Below are 16,933 nucleotides of genomic sequence, written 5' to 3'. Positions count from 1 at the left end.
AGATGTCTTCTAAAAGCCATATATAGTATTTATCTGTTTGACATCTGATGGGAGGGCGTTCCAGAGGGTGGGTGCCACTACAGAGAAGGCCCTGTAACTTCACTTCTCTCAGTGAGGCAACCACCAGAAGGCCCTCAGAGCTGGATCTCAGTGTCTGGGCTGAACGATGGGGGTGGAGATGCTCCTTCTTATGTCCTTCTATTCAGTGCTAGAAAAAAAGAGGTGCCAGAACTCACCAAGAACTCACCTCTGTTTTCTTATAACAACAAAGGCGCCTACCTGAGAGGTGTCCAAATTGAGTTCCGGCGAGTTGAGGCTGAAAAATAAAGCCCTGTTTATATTCTTATGCATTGTCTTGCAGGTTATTCTAGCCAGGACTTCGACTGGGCAGATTACCAGAAGCAATGTGGAACTGAAGCAGCTCCCCAGTTCTGCTTCAGAAATGTAAGATACCGTTTTCCTTTTCTAAAAAGGTTTATTGATTTAATTGAGACAGATTTTTATTTATTTTTTTGGCTGGCTGCAGGCGTAAGAAAGGGGGGAAACTTCATCTTCTGACACCAATGCAAATATCCCATCGATATGTAAACTGATATAGGCAACCCATGTGTCCAAATCTAGTGAGGACCACTGTGGTGCAGTGGTTAGAGTGTTGGACTAGGACCGGGGAGACCAGGGTTCGAATCCCTGCTCAGCTGTGAAACCCTCTGCGTGACCTTGGGGCCCAGTCACGGTCTCTCAGCCTAACCTACATCACAGGGTTGTTGTGGGATGATAAAATGGGAAGAGAACAATTGATGCCTCTTTGAGCTCCTTGGAGGAAAGGTGAGGCATAAATATGATTAAAGACCCAAATGATATGAATGATCACAAGCTGTGCCTTCAGACTTCGAAAGGGCAGCCAGATCTTCAGACTGCTTTTCTTTTATATCTGCTAATCCCACACCGGCCTCCTCGTTTTCTGGTTCTTAGTTTTCACCTTTCAGCACCACGAACTAAGCAACAGGGACTGCTTAAACCATGAGGGGGAGGGGGAGGAAATGCAGCATTTATCTTTTTAAAAATAAAAACAACCCATCAACAACATAGCATCCCCTCCTGGGCATCTGAGCCTCTGGCCTGGTGGGAAAATGTATGCGGTGGACAAAATAGGGAGGCCGGAAGCAGCCCGGAGGCTGGGGTCCACCAAAGTGATGTTCCCTAGATTCAGCAGGACTCCTTTCCCCATAAACCCTAGGTAGAATGGCCCCTGCCCAAAAGGATGATGGGAGATGTAGTCCCAAGCAACATCTGCAGGCCACCACATTGGTTACCCCTGCTAGGGAGCTGAAATATACCCAGAGTCGCAAAGTGATTTCATGCTCTTTATTCAGCTCATAGTGGTGAGGAGGAATGAATGAAAGTCCCCTCAAAGTATCTGCTTTATATACATTATTTACACAATGGGCTGCACATGATTGGCTAATTCCGGAATTCTACTGTAAGCCAATCAGGTTCTGGATTCACTTCAATCTGGAGCATGATTGGGTGGTTCCTGCCAACCAATCATACTGCTGCATTGTTCTAGGACCAATCAGACTGCTGCATTCTGAATCCTATTGTTCTAGGACCAATCAGACTGCTGCTTTTTGGATCCTATTGTTCTAGGACCAATCAGACTGCTGCAGTTTGGATCCTATTCGACTCAGTACATAACAGGAGCATTGGGAAATTTTGTTTCACTGAGCGCAGGAAACTGCCTGACACCGAGTTGGTCCATTGGACTCCATTGCCCTGGTGTCATCTCCTCTGAAGGACAGCTCCAGGCAGAGACGAACCATTGCTGATCCTCCTTCCCAGCATCCTTTTCAACTGGAAACTCGGCGGATGGAACCGGGAACTGGGTGGGGTTGCGTGGAGTTCCCCTTCGAGGAGGAGTTGGAGGAAAAATAAGAGCAGAGTAGAAAACATAGGAAGATTCCTTATACCTAGTCCATCCAGGTCAGTGCTGTCTACACAGACTGGCAGCAGCTCTCCTGGGCTTTGTGTAGGGGGCATTCCCAGTCCCACTTGCAGGTGTCAGAGATCGAAACAGGGAGCTTCTACATCTGGCCTCCCCAAACTCGGCCCTCCAGCTGTTTTGGGACTACAACTCCCATCATCCCTAACTAACAGGACCAGTGGTCAGGGATGATGGGAATTGTAGTCCCAAAACAGCTGGAGGGCTGAGTTTGGGGATGCCTGTTCTACATGATTGGCTGGCGCTTCACCAGTGAGCTTCAGGTTTTGCCTTCTCTTGGTCAGCTGTTAGAATTCTATAATCATTTCCCTCTCATTTGAGGGTTAAAAAACCCTCTTTTTCTCACTCCTTGCTTCCCTTGCCACCCGTAGCTTGAGTTTTCCTGTCCTGTAAAGCTGGGCTGCATTATCTATGCCCGTTCTTGAGAAGCTCCTTCCTTTCTATTTCTTACAGTAAGATTGCGGGAGAGAGATTTTGAGTCCATTCACCTTTCAGTGAGCACCCACCTAATTTGTACTTCCCAGACCAAATTCTCGCTTCTTATAATTTTGTGAGGCAGTTCGCCAACCCAAGAACGGTCACAGAAATGCGTATTAGGGCAAACTAACATGGAAAAAACGCATTATTTATGGGGAAATGACTTGCAGGAAGTGTTTGCGTCAAGAGAAACCTGTAGCTTTGTCAAATATAAAGTGCACAGCGTAGCTTTGCTGTCTAATCCATCATAGCAATGTTGCAAGGCAATAAGGTAACTGATTTGAGTGTTTTAAAACAACTGTCCATTATTTGACAAAATGTGAAAGGTCAAAATGCTTGTGAAATTTTGTGCCGGTGTGTTTGTTTGTTTTGTAAAACTTTTACAAACCAGTGAAGAAACTGGGCAAAATGCACTTGACGCTTGGAACAAATGAGAAACTTAGTGGAACCAAAGTGGTCAGATTATTCCATCCACATCAATGCATGTCCTTTTTAAAAGAATATTCAGCTGCTCACTTAGTCACCGTCAGTTTATTTATATATACCACACTTTCCACGAATACATTTCTGCTCAAAATGATTCATGGAAAATTAACAGCCTAAATAAAAACCCATAGTGCTATAAAATAATGCTTAACAGCTCCTCAGTGAACACTTTGTTCTATTATATCAGAACTGTTATTGAGCATAGAGCTACGATATCTAATACCTTTGCATTCCAAGGAAGCCTCAAAGCTGTTGGCATTGGGGTCTAGCAACGCACCCCCCCAAAAAAAAACCCCTTCAAAACTTTAATGGTGCTAAGAATTGCTAGGAGACCCCTGTTCCCCTCACAGAACTTCAGTTCCCAGAGTTCCCTGGGAAGAGGGATTGATTGGTTGATAAACCAATGATGTTCACCTGTCACATTTTGACCACGAGGAATCGGCGCTCTGGGAGGGAAATATGGGTCTCCCAGCAACCCTCAGCACCTTAAATGGGGGGGGGGGAATACACTTCCCAGGATTCTTTGCGGGGAAACTCAGCCAGATGGGCGGGGTATAAATAATATATTATTATTATTATTATTATTATTATTATTATTATTATTATTATTATTGCTATTTAAAGTGGTGCAATAGTGTTTTAAATGTCTGGTGCTCAAAAGGTCAGGAATTCCCCTTGAAGTTCTTCTGGTAACAGCCATCACGTGAAGGCAACTATGGCAGGCGTGTGGATATAATTTATATATATATTACTTATTTGGACACAGTTTTGGATTTGGGACTAACATGGCTCTCTCAATTTTCCCTTTAGCAAGCTGCTTGAGATCCTCTTTAAATCAGTTCCCATTAATCTCTGCACTCTTTTTAAGCGGTCTTGCATGGTAGTGATTTATGAATGTCTTATTAACGAAGTTCAGGTTGCAGACCCTCAACAGTTAATGGCTTTGCTTAGCCTGAATGCAGTAGGAACTGGTGTGCTTTCAATGGTCCAGGATCAATATTTTTTATCCATTCTCTCTCCCCCCCCCCCCTCCATCCGAGGTAAATCTCAATATCTATCAAATGAGCACCACAAAACAACTTGAGGATTGTGTCAATTTCCGTCATTTGTTCAGTTGAGGAAATATTACATGGGTGACAAAGGCCAAGCGATTGTATGGCCAGGGCCAGCTTCTCAGATCAAACTTAAATTTCGTGCTTGGAAGCGTTGACACATCTCAATCATTCGGTTAGTTATTCGTAATTGCAGTTATTGCAGTTATCGCCGAAAACATTGGACACCTGTTGAACCAGAAGTGTTAGGGGAATGGACATACAGTGGTACCTCAGGTTAAGAACTTAATTCGTTCCGGAGGTCTGTTCTTAACCTGAAACTGTTCTTAACCTGAGGTACCACTTTAGCTAATGGGGCCTCCTGCTTCCGCTGCGCCACCGCTGCACGATTTCTGTTCTCATCCTGAAGCAAAGTTCTTAACCCGAGGTAATATTTCTGGGTTAGCGGCGTCTGTAACCTGAAGCGTCTGTAACCTGAAGCGTATGTAACCCGAGGTACCACTGTATTCAAGATGAGCATCCAGCCCTCTTTTAAGCCGCCGTCAATGTCCTGAAAACTAGACAAAGCGCTGCTATCTGCACAGGGGCCAAAGGGTACAAAACTAAGGCTATGTGGCTGTCTCTTTCAGGTATCCTTCAGCCGAGGCTTTACGAAAAACATGAAACTGGAGGCCGTGAACCCCAAGAACCAGGCTGAAATCTGTGTGGCTTCCATCATCTCAGTAAAAGGGAGGTTAATGTGGCTCCGCTTGGAAGGTAAGTTAGAATATCTATTACCGTGTTTTTTGCTCCATATGACGCACTTTTATCTTCCTAAAAAGTAAGGGGGAATGTCTGTGCATCTTATGGAGCGAATGCGTGGTCCCTGGAGCCAAATTGTCCAAATTGGCCAAATTGAAAGAGGGAAGTGGGTGTTGAAACAAAGCTGGTATTGTTTGCCAATCAGGGAGAGAGATAAGGGACGCTAGAGATAAAGGAGGCTGCCTAGGAGGGGGAGGTAAAGACAGCAAACTTACAAAGGAGGGAAACAGGAAGACTAAAGCAATAAGGAGAGAAATTAGAAGAGAAGGAGGAGCAAAAAACTGCTCCAGCTAAGGAAAAGAAACTAAGGCAAACAAGAGGGAAGGGAGTGTTGAAAGGAAACAGCTGATCGGTGGGATCGAAAGAGAGATAAGAGACCTAGCGGAGGCTGCCTTGAAGGGGGGGCGGTAAAAGCCCATGGATCCTCAGGATTTTTACATTGGGTCACCCCAAATTCACCATCAGATCACATAGCATGTCCATGGCTACAGCCTGCACCAAGAAAATCACACATCGACTGTTTCTTGGGGCTGCAATGGTGCAAAAATGTGGTTACAAAGCACGGATCCACATGGATCCTCAGGATTTTTGCATTGGGTCACCCCAAATTCACCATCAGATCCTCCTCCAAAAACTAGGTGCGTCTTACGGAGCAAAAAATACTGTATATTTTGTAGTTTTCAATGTGCGGTGGCGGCCTTATAGGCTTAGGGCATGGGTCGGCAACAGAGCACCCATGGGCACCCATACGCCCTCAGAGGCCTTCACTGGTGCCCACGGGATTCTGTAGAAATTGGGCTTGAAGGAAGAAGCACAAGGAAGCCTTCTGTCAACTGTTGTGCAATGTAGACTTCTGGGATATTTTACTTTGGATAAAAGAAAACCTGCAAGATACTCACTTGCAGAGAAGAAAAGAAGGCTTTGTTTAATCTTAATTGTGGTGGGGAGATCTCAGCTGGGGAGGAAGGAGTCAGCACACACCCCACTGTGCCAAGTTAGGGGGTATTTTTCCTAGTTGCCGTTAAAGGAGAAGAAGCTGCCATTTTGTCTGACTCGAGTGGTGGCGGAGAAACTGTGTTTGCTGCAGAGCTGATCTCTTACCTGGGTTCATTGCACCCCCTTGTCCTGCTTTGTCTCCTCTTCCCCCCAAACCCCCACCACCACCTTAGCAGCGTTATTTTCAGCTAAATTGTTTCCAGTTGGGCCTGAGATTATAAGCGGCGATTGGCCGCTTGATTGTTGGGGGTGGGGGGGGAGATGCCTAAAATCTCTCAGCTGTCGGAACGAAGTGCAAGCCCAAAATTGTAAGTGGCAATTGTAAGTGACACGAGCGGTTGTGTGCTGTGTTCTGGTGGGTGAGCGATTTTAGGTACACCCCCCCCCAACAATTAAGCAGCCAATCACCACTTACAATCTCGGGCTCGCGCCAAAAAACCATTCACGTGTCGCCCCTCAGCACTACCCGTGTATAAATTTTGAGCCTCCTTTTTGGGTCAAAGAAGCTCGTTGTATACATGGAAAAATACGGTATTGTGATGTTGGCATCTGTATATGTAACCTGATTGCTATTGTGCTAGCACTTTCTGTCTCTCTTTATATATATATATATGTCAGAATTTTTAAAATGCAGCAGCCTTGTTTATCTTTAGGGCCTCATATGATGAAAGGATATTTTGGAACAGAGAGATTATTCCTTGCTGCATGTCTTACCCTTTTGAGATGGAGGAGACGACTTCTGCTGCCGCCTTCCTGGCTTTCAAATGGCATAATAAATTTGCTTTTATAGGTTCACAGGTGCCTGCTTCAGAATACATCGTCGATGTGGAGTCGATGAACATATTCCCAGTTGGCTGGTGTGAAGCGAATGCTTACAAGCTCTCGACGCCGCATAAAGCCGTGTGTAAGTACACGAAAGAGCAAAATTTGGGCTGTTAACCTTTACTGTGTTGTTTCAGCAGCTAGGCCTTAGTTGGCGGAACGTGAAGAGATTCGGGGAGCTTCCGGGCTGTTGCTGCTTTCGAGAGGAATGCAGTCAAACCCTCGCAAATTGTGCAGTTATAGTTGGTTGGGAACCTGGCACAGCAAAACCCACTTCTGTTGATGCAGCCTAGAATAGGGTTAGGTTTTTTTGCTGCTGCATCACCCTGTTGACTCATGTTAAGCTTGTGGTCCACAAAGACCCCAAGATCCTTTTCACATGTACAGTGGTACCTTGGTTCTCAAATTTAATCCGTTCCGGAAGTCTGTTCCAAAACCGAAGCGTTCCAAAACCAAGGCGCACTTTCCCATAGAAAGCAATGCAAAACGGATTAATCCGTTCCAGACTTTTAAAAACAACCCCTAAAACAGCAATTTAACATGAATTTTTCTATCTAACGAGACCATTGATCCATAAAATGAAAGCAAGAAACAATGTACTGCAGTCACACAATCAATCAGTAGCTGAACTGGGTTCCACACAATCACAAAAACAAAACAAAAAGAACCGCAAAAACAAAAACGCAAAATAGATAGCAAAAACAGACCCCTCAGCGTAGCACTCAAAATAGAAGTGTGGCGCTCAAATCGGAAGCATAACACTCAAATTGGAAGTATAACACTCAAAATGGAAGTGTGGCACTCAAATTGGAAGCGTGGCACTCAAAACAGAGCAAGTTCAGCTTTTGAAAAAAGTTTGCAATCCGGAACACTTACTTCTGCGTTTGCAGAGTTTGGGTTCCAAGTTGTTTGAGTACCAAGGCGTTTGAGAACCAAGGTACCACTGTACTGCTAGTACGTCAGGTGCCCCTCCATCCTATATTTGTGCAACTGGTTCTTCCTGCCTAAGTGTAGGACTTGACGTTTGTCCCTATTGAAATTCCTTTTGTTCGTTTGGGCCCAGTTCTCCAGCAGCCCCAAATATGGATCTCTCACCTCGACCCTAGCTTGACCCCGTGGGGCTGCATTTCCCTAGACGCCTACTCCTTGAGTAAAGAAAAAAATCATCTCATGGGAGCAGGTTGACAACTGTATTTTAATTGTTGGGGGATAAGGTGGTTGAAAGGGACACAGGTGGCGCTGTGGGTTAAACCACAGAGCCAAGGACTTGCCGATCAGAATGTTGGCAGTTCGAATCCCCGCGACGGGGTGAGCTCCCATTGCTCGGTCCCTGCTCCTGCCAACCTAGCAGTTTGAAAGCATGTCAAAGTGCAAGTAGATAAATAGGTACCACTCCGGCGGGAAGGTAAACGGTGTTTCTGTGTGCTGCTCTGGTTCGCCAGAAGCGGCTTAGTCATGCAGGCCAAATGACCCGGAAGCAGTACACCGGCTCCCTCGGCCAATAAAGCAAGATGAGCGCCGCAACCCCAGAGTCGGCCACGACTGGACCTAATGGTCAGGGGTCCCTTTACCCTTTACCTTTTAAGGTGGTTGAAAACGATGAGAAGGAACTATGGACTCTATTAGTTTGCTGTTTGGTGGGTCAGGATGGGACATAGCTTGCCTGTTGAATGTAAAGTACAGAATGGAACAAATGGCAAGCCTTGCACAGAAATTTGCAGGTCATGTTGGAAAATACGAAGGTTTTCTTACAGAGCAAAACACATTTGGCTTTTAAAATCAAGGAGCTATGCCCAATTTGGGAGAACACAACAGAGGCAGCAGTACACAGCCTTCATTGCTATTAATACATTAAGTGAATAAAGACACCAGGGGTAATCAAGCGAGCAAAATCTAGCAGCGTAATAAGATTGTTGGTGTATTATTATTATTAAAGTACAGATCCTGTAAAAGCAAGATGAGTGATCCTGTGGAGAGTCATTCAGCCTGCTTCTTAATGAAGCTGAAGCCTAATTGTTTGCCGCGCACACAGTTAAGCAAGCCAGCATTTAATATCAGTGCAGTTATGCCAAAGGGGTGTCCATGTTACTGGGGCTGTACATGCAAACAGCTACAACTCCCAGCACCCTTAGCAAAATATATTTCCCAGGATTGGGGGGGGGAGAGGCAGAGGCAATAATAATAATAATAATAATAATAATAATAATAATAATAATAATAATACAGTCGTACCTTGTTTTGCGGTCGAAAAGGATGCAGGGCAAAGTGCTGCGTCTGCGCGAGCGGAGCGGTTGGCGCTTCTGCACATGTGCAAAGCGTGATTTAGCGCTTCTGCGCTAGCGGCAAACCCAGAAGTAACCCGATCCGGTACTTCCGGGTTTGCCGGAATGGACGCTAGACAAGGCAGACATTCGTGGAGGTATTACTGTAATAATAATAATTTATTACTTATACCCCGCCCATCTGGCTGGGTTTCCCCAGCCACTCTGGGCGGCTTCCAACAGAACACTAAAATGCAATAACCTATTAAACATTAAAAGCTTCCCTAAACAGGGCTGCCTTCAGATGTCCTCTAAAAGTTTGGTAGTTGTTCTTCTCTTTGACATCTGGTGGGAGGGTGTTCCGCAGGGCGTTACTCTTCTTTGAACGAAGAGTGGAATAGAAATGCTAACCAAAGTCTAACAAAACGTCTGGAGGGGCCACAGCTTCCCCATCCGTGCCCAGCACAGTGCAGTTAATAAAATTGACAGCTGTTTGTCATAACCGCTGCATTGATTTTCCATGTTCAGAGGAAGAACCTGATATGGGTGCCAAACACTTGGAGTTTGTAGAGGGTCGGGCTGGCCTTGTAAACTTCTCCATCAGGTCTACTTGGCTATGTTTGGGGACCAAATGAACTTCTAATTCGATCCAACAAAGCAGTTATTATGTCCGGGGGGGGGGGGGGAGGAAATCTGGTCTTGCTTGCAGATTTGAAGTCCCCCCCCTCCCCACCAAGAACAGAATCTGTTAGACATTTACAAGCATGCATTACCAAAATTGTGTTGTTCTCGCTCTCTCGCTCTGCAGTGCAAAGGAAGAGGAAGATTGCCGTCGTGCAGCCCGAAAAGCAGTAAGTAGGCACTTAAAATGTAAATAACACAGCAGCTTTAATATGTAAATAATAAATAAGATTTGCAGCTAAGCCGAATGGCAGTCGTGCTGAAGCTTACAGCACAGGGTGTGCATAGATATTCTCCTTAAAACGATGCCTGTGCGCATGGTTAGAATGCGCATTGTCTGACTTGGGTGAGCACAGGTTTGCGTGTTTTCATCTGCAGATCTTAAGAGGATGTCTAAAAAAAACCCTCATGTATTGGTTGTGTCTGAATGGGCAGGCGGGGTGGGTGGGCAGAATTCGATCCCCCTACCCACCTTGTGGGACGCGGGTGGCGCTGTGGGTTAAACCACAGAGCCTCTTGGGCTTGCTCATCAGAAGGTCGGCGGTTCGAATCCCCGTGATGGGGTGAGCTCCCGTTGCTCAGTCCCAGCTCCTGCCAACCTAGGAGTTCGAAAGCACGTCAAATAGGTACCGCTCCAGCGGGAAGGTAAAATAATAATAATAATAATAATTTATTATTTATACCCCACCCATCTGGCTGAGTTTCCCCAGCCACTCTGGGCGGCTCCCAATCAAGGATTAAAAACAATACAGTGTTAAATATTAAAAACTTCCCTGAACAGGGCTGCCTTCAGATGTCTTTTAAAGATAGGATAGCTACTTATTTCCTTCACATCTGAAGGGAGGGCGGCTTAGTCATGCTGGCCACATGACCCGGAAGCTTTACGCCGGCTCCCTTGGCCAGTAAAGCGAGATAAGCGCCACAACTCCAGAGTCGGTCACAACTGGACCTAATGGTCAGGGATCCCTTTACCTTTACCTTTACCTTTACCTTTACCCACCTTGTGACAGGGACTTGAGCCTCTCCTTGGTAGGGAAGGTGGGGCAGTCTACCATTTGGTGACCAGAACATGTTTAATAATAATAATAATAAATTTTATTTATATCCCGCCCTCCCCAGCCGAAGCCCGGCTCAGGGCGGCTAACAACAATAAAACAGTACAAAAGTACAGCACAAACAACACTCTAAAATCATTCATTATAAAATTAATTCAAATCAAGCCACTGGCAACCATTGGGCCAGAGCTCCGTGAAGATTGCCGAGGGAGGGAGTCAGGCTGTGCCCTGGCCAAAGGCCTGGTGAAACAGCTCTGTCTTGCAGGCCCTGCGGAAAGATGTCAAGTCCTGCAGGGCCCTTGTCTCTTGTGACAGAGTGTTCCACCAGATTGGAGCCACAGCCGAAAAAGCCCTGGCTCTAATTGAGGCCACCCTAACTTCTCTGTGGCCTGGGACCTTCAAGATGTTTTTATTTGAAGACCGTAAGTTTCTCTGTGGGGCATACCAGGAGAGGCGGTCCCGTAGGTACGAGGGTCCTAGGCCGTATAGGGCTTTAAAGGTTAAAACCAGCACTTTAAACTTGATCCTGTACTCCACCGGGAGCCAGTGCAGCTGGTATAGCACCGGATGAATGTGATCTCGCAGCGAAGACCCCATAGGAGTCTTGCCGTGGCATTCTGCACCCGCTGGAGTTTCTGGGTCAGTCTCAAGGGCAGCCCCACGTAGAGCGAGTTACAATAATCCAGTCTGGAGATGACCGTCGCATGGATCACAGTGGCTAGGTCGGGGCGAGAGAGGTAAGGAGCCAACTGCTTAGCTTGGCGGAGATGAAAAAATGCTGCCTTTGTTATAGCTGCAATCTGCGCCTCCATGGAAAGGGAGGTATCGAAGATTACACCCAAACTCTTAACGGACGGTGCTGGCACTAATTGCGCCCCCGCAAGAGATGGGAGTTGCCCCCCCCCCCCAATCCCATATCTTCCCGTCCCAGCCACAGGACCTCTGTCTTCGAAGGATTTAGCTTCAACCGGCTCCCACATCTCTTGTGTTAATTCACAATTCCCTAAACAACTTAAGCCCAACATACCTTTAAGCCCTGATTCCTTACGCTCCACCTCGATTGCCGATTTCTGTTGATGGGGTGTTTTCGGTGCTCCTCCATGTCCCTGGGGTTCCAGGGACCCAAGCTTTTAGTGTGCGGAACTCCTGGCCACTAGAAGCTTCCTGGGATTTGTTCCTGCCTTCTTTAAGACATCTTTTTTTAAACGGTACTGTGTAGACAGGCCCTTGAAACATGATTAAAAAAAAAACATAAACCAGTCTTTTCTGATGTCATTGTAGCGCTGACTTTTTTATGTTACAGAGTGTCTTGTTAGATTTGCTATGAAAGTGCAGTTTGTCACCATACAGATAAAATAAATAATCATAATAACATAAGGGAACATAACTCGTAACCTTAACATTGGAAATGTGGAGAGGCCGCAATGAATAAATATGACGTCTTGCGTCAGGCAACCCTGATCCATCTTCAGGTTTCACAGAATTTAAATGTAGGTTTTTGTCATCCATCAGATTACCACACGGAGAGCCTGTGGAGAAAAAAATTCACGAGCCATTCATGCTTCCACAGACAGACGCAATAGGTGAGTTTCTTGGGTGCTGTTAAATGAACCTTGTGGGCATGGAAGCAATTATAGCAGGGTTGGAGAACTTGTGGCCTTTTAGACATTGTTGGACTACAGATCCCATTGTCCCCTGCCAGCATAGCCAATGGTCAGGAATAATGGGAATTGTAGTCTTATAGCATCTGGGAAGCAGCAAGGTTCTTCATCTGTGCTTTACATTAATCCTGACCATTATGGGCACCTCTGTACCACCATTAAATGTTCCCGTAATTATCATTTTAATTTTGGCTCACTCCTCAGATTTAGCACTCGTGGCTAAATCTGTGGGTTAAACCACAGAGCTTAGGACTTGCCAATCAGAAGGTCGGCAGTTCGAATCCCTGCGATGGGATGAGCTCCCGTTGCTCGGTCCCTGCTCCTGCCAACCTAGCAGTTCGAAAGCACGTCAAAGTACAAGTAGATAAATAGGTACCACTCCGGCAGGCAGGTAAACACGTTTCCATGCGCTGCTCTGCTTCGCCAGAAGTGGCTTAGTCATGCTGGCCACATGACCCGGAAGCTGTGCGCCGGCTCCCTCGGCCAATAAAACGAGATGAGCGCCGCAACCCCAGAGTCGGTCACAACTGGACCTAATGGTCAGGGGTCCCTTTACCTTTACCTTTAGGACCTCAAAATGGGGCAGACATCTGCCCCCTCAAACACCTGTATTGCAGATATTAATATTGCACAACTTGAAGCAATAGGATGACTCCTCTTGGATGAATAAAAACTGACTCTTCTTGGAATAAAAAATTGTCCAGACCCAAAATATGGTTTCAAAGCTTTACTAACAGAACTTCCTTCAAACATAATAATCAATGTTGCATCCAAATAGTCGTGTAATATCATGTGCATGTCCAGCACAGGTTCATCTTCTTGCAAATTTGAAATAGCTGCGAGCAGAACTAAAATCAAAAGTTTGCCTCTCTCCACACAGCCTCCATTAGCCTGGAGCTCTTTGCTATGCAGGAGAGACCTCATAATCACATCCTTTGCTCCATGTGGCTCCCAGAGAAAGACTCAGAGGCTTTCACAATGGAGATTTGCAACTGAATAACCCTCTCCTGTGATCTAAAGTTAAGCACCATGCTGAGAGCTAGCGGAGAACATCTTATGTTCGTTATCAACCGATTTAGGTGCTCAGAGAGCTCTTCTTAATTTCAGTGGAATTTCCCCAACCAGCAGTAGACAAATAGAGCATACACAGAGTTATTTTCCATTTCAGTGCACAATTCAGCATTCATACTTCACAACCTGCCCCAGCTATGAGGACAGCCCCTGTCACACTCACTCAGAGAGAGAAGCTTTTCGCACCTCTTTTCAGAGCAGACATGAGGGAGTGTGTGTAATTCTGGCATCCAGTGAAATGTGGGTGTATTTAAGGGGGTGTCTTCAATGTAGGAGAAGCTGAGCCAGTGCAAAAAGGAATAGCAAACAGTTGCTGGTACATTTTGGAGGGGATATTTCCTGAGGCCTTTCAAGGGCACTGTAGGAGTTACTGGGGGTGGGACAGTGGTCCCACGGGCTCCAGATTGGCAATCCTAGTTGCTTGTTCTTCATTCCAATATGCTGGATGATGATGATGATGATGATGATAACAACAACAACAACAACAATTTATTACTTATACCCCACCCATCTAGCTGGGTTTCCCTAGCCACTCTGGGCGGCTTCCAACAGAATATTAAAATACAATAACCTATTAAACATTAAAAGCTTCCCTAAAGAGGGCTGCCTTCAGATGTCTTCTGAAAGTCTAGTACAGTGGTACCTCGGGTTAAGTACTTAATTCGTTTCGGAGGTCCGTTCTTAACCTGAAACTGTTCTTAACCTGAAGCACCACTTTAGCTAATGGGGCCTCCCGCTGCCGCCACGCCACCGGAGCACGATTTCTGTTCTCATCCTGAAGCAAAGTTCTTAACCTGAAGCACTATTTCTGGGTTAGCGGAGTCTGTAACCTGAAGCGTATGTAACCTGAAGTGTATGTAACCCGAGGTACCACTGTAGTTGTTTTTCTCTTTGACATCTGATGGGAGGGCGTTCCACAGGGCGGGTGCCACTACCGAGAAGGCCCTCTGTCTTGTTCCCTGTAACCTCTCTTCTCGCAATGAGGGAACCGCCAGATGGCCCTCAGCGCTGGACCTCAGTGTCCGGGCTGAACGATGGGGGTGGAGACGCTCCTTGTGTTCGGAAATGTACTGGGAGCCAGTGTAGGTCTTTCAAGACCGGTGTTATATGGTCTCGGATGGTAGCTAGAAGAGAGAAAAAGTTGCTCAGTGAGGATGCAGGAGGAATGTTGGACCATGTGCTTCTTCTCTGCAGGTACCATCAATGGGAGATACAGCTGCCCTGCGCTGTTCATCAATCACCGCTGTTTCTCAGGACCACACCTGAACAAAGGAAGATTGGCCGAGCTGCCTCAGTCTGTTGGCCCGGGCAAGTGCGTGCTGGTTCTTAAAGAGGTGAGGGTTGTGTTGAAGGGATGGGGCCGAAATTCATAGGGACCACAAGGGTCATCTATTCCAACCCCCTGCAATGCACGACAACCCCCTCAATGAACCCACGACATTGAGAGAAAGAATCTCATGCTCCACCCACTGTGTTTCGTTTGGTCGGCCTTTTTATCCAAATTAATTTGCATCTCCTGGACTGAAACAACATGATTTTCCTTATGGATCCTTCATTGCTCTCAAAAAATCTTTTCTCTCAGGCCGTCGGCTAATTAAATAATCCATGGCCTTTTAAAATGTGTTGGGCGTGTGTGTGTTAATGTTTTTGTTTAAAAATGTTATGCATTTTTGTGGTTTTATATTGTAAACCACCCTGCGATCCTCGGGTGAAGGGCAGTCTAGAAACCGTCATCATGCAATACTGTTCTCGGCTCAAAAAGTGCACCAAACTGCATTTTAAAAGAATTGTATTTGGGGATGAAATGTGTCTAAAAAGGCATATATAAATATCCAACTCAATATTAATCTTTGGGTGGATTAATGCAGAAACAGAAGGAAGATTGACCTTTCCAACTCGGCCATTCCATGATTCTTTTTTTTAATATATATTTTTATTAATTTTTTTAAACATATCATTTTCAACAAATATAAAACATACTTTTATATCTTATACAGGTTTTTTTTTTACTTCCATGAATCTCATCTGAAAATTTTCCAATCTTTTCCACTTAATTTACATTTCTTAATTTCACTATTACATTTAAATATCATAACTAATGTCTCCCTTCTTTATATTCTTTGCAATATTTCATATATTCCTCCTTACAAAACTTCTTGTAGTCCTACTAGCGTAATTTGTTGATTACAGTTGCTCTTCAAATAGTTCCATTCCATGATTCTAAAGGTAAAGGTAAAGGGACCCCTGGCCATTGGGTCCAGTCTTGGACGACTCTGGGGTTGCGGCGCTCATCTCGCTTTATTGGCCGAGGAAGCTGGCGTACAGCTTCCCGGTCATGTGGCCAGCATGACTAAGCCACTTCTGGCGAACCAGAGCAGTGCACAGAAACGCCGTTTACCTTCCCGCCGGAGTGGTACCTATTCATCTACTTGCACTTTGACATGCTTTTGAACTGCTAGGTTGGCAGGAGCAGGGACTGAGCAACGGGAGCTCACCCCGTCGTGGGGATTCAAACCGCCAACCTTCTGATCGGCAAGCCCTAGGCTCTGTGGTTTAACCCACAGCGCCACCCACGTCCCTTCCATGATTCTAAGAAGTCCCAAATGCTATAATCTCTCTGTATCCTCCATCCTCCATTTTGCTTTCTTTGGGCAGGTCCTGAGCATGGTGATCAACTCTGCTTACAAACCCGGGAGTGTGTTGCGGGAGCTGCAGCATGTTGAAGACCCCAGATGGAATTTCCAGGAGGAGACCCTCAAAGCAAAGTAAGGGATCCTTTTGCTTCCCCCTTTTAAACTTGGGGGTGGCGTTGAGCAGGGATGAGGGTCTGCTTTTCTGCTGTGATGAGGCTGGAGAAAACGCCCGGCCTGTTTGCTTCCATCCTCCCTCAATCCTGCTTGTTTGGAATCCATCCCTGGTGTGGCCGCAGGAGGGTGGGATTGAGAGCAGTGTGGCATAGCGGTTAGAGCGTCAGACTAGGTCCCTGGAGACCAGGGTTTGAACCCCAAAGGAAGCTTCAGTGGTAGTTATGTATGTGACTGCACCCATCCATGAGTGTTTTATACCCCACAAAAACTTCCTCTATGCTTCCCATCTACACCGGTTGGTTTTGCATTGTGTATTTGTATTGTATTCATTATCCATTCATTATCCTGAATGGGGGAACTGTGGCCCTGAAGGACCAGATGCGCAGCCAGGGAGTCATTTTGGACTCACAGCTGTCCATGGAGGCGCAGGTCAATTCTGTATCCAGGGCAGCTGTCTACCAGCTCCACCTGGTACGCAGGCTGAGACCCTACCTGCCCTCAGACTGTCTCGCCAGAGTGGTGCATGCTCTGGTTATCTCCCGCTTGGACTACTGCAATGTGCTCTACGCGGAAACTACAACTAATCCAGAATGCGGCAGCTAGACTGGTGACTGGGAGCAGCCGCCGGGACCACATAACACCAGTCTTGAAAGACCTACATTGGCTCCCAGTATGTTTCCGAGCACAATTCAAAGTGTTGGCGTTGACCTTTAAAGCCCTAAACGGCCTCAGCCCAGTATACCTGAAGGAGCGTCTCCACCCCC

The 16,933-nt window shown here is 46.1% G+C and overlaps 1 protein-coding gene across 3 annotated transcripts in view; it reads left to right on the top strand.

The window, feature by feature from the left end:
• Positions 1-16,933, top strand: part of SFMBT2 (Scm like with four mbt domains 2) — a 68,856-nt gene that overhangs the window by 41,868 nt on the left and 10,055 nt on the right. For all 3 annotated transcript variants that reach the window (XM_079992367.1, XM_079992366.1, XM_079992365.1), the window contains 7 exons: positions 362-444; positions 4,644-4,770; positions 6,602-6,715; positions 9,703-9,745; positions 12,143-12,213; positions 14,557-14,696; positions 16,018-16,127. In XM_079992367.1, the coding sequence (XP_079848493.1) occupies positions 362-444; positions 4,644-4,770; positions 6,602-6,715; positions 9,703-9,745; positions 12,143-12,213; positions 14,557-14,696; positions 16,018-16,127 (688 nt within the window). The remainder of the gene's footprint in view (positions 1-361; positions 445-4,643; positions 4,771-6,601; positions 6,716-9,702; positions 9,746-12,142; positions 12,214-14,556; positions 14,697-16,017; positions 16,128-16,933) is intronic.

This window comes from Podarcis cretensis (genome assembly GCF_951804945.1).
Source record: "Podarcis cretensis genome assembly, chromosome: 10".
In the NCBI taxonomy this organism is placed as follows: Eukaryota; Metazoa; Chordata; class Lepidosauria; order Squamata; family Lacertidae; genus Podarcis; species Podarcis cretensis.
Note: the sequence above shows the minus strand (reverse complement) of the source record. Positions and strands in the feature narration are given on the sequence as shown.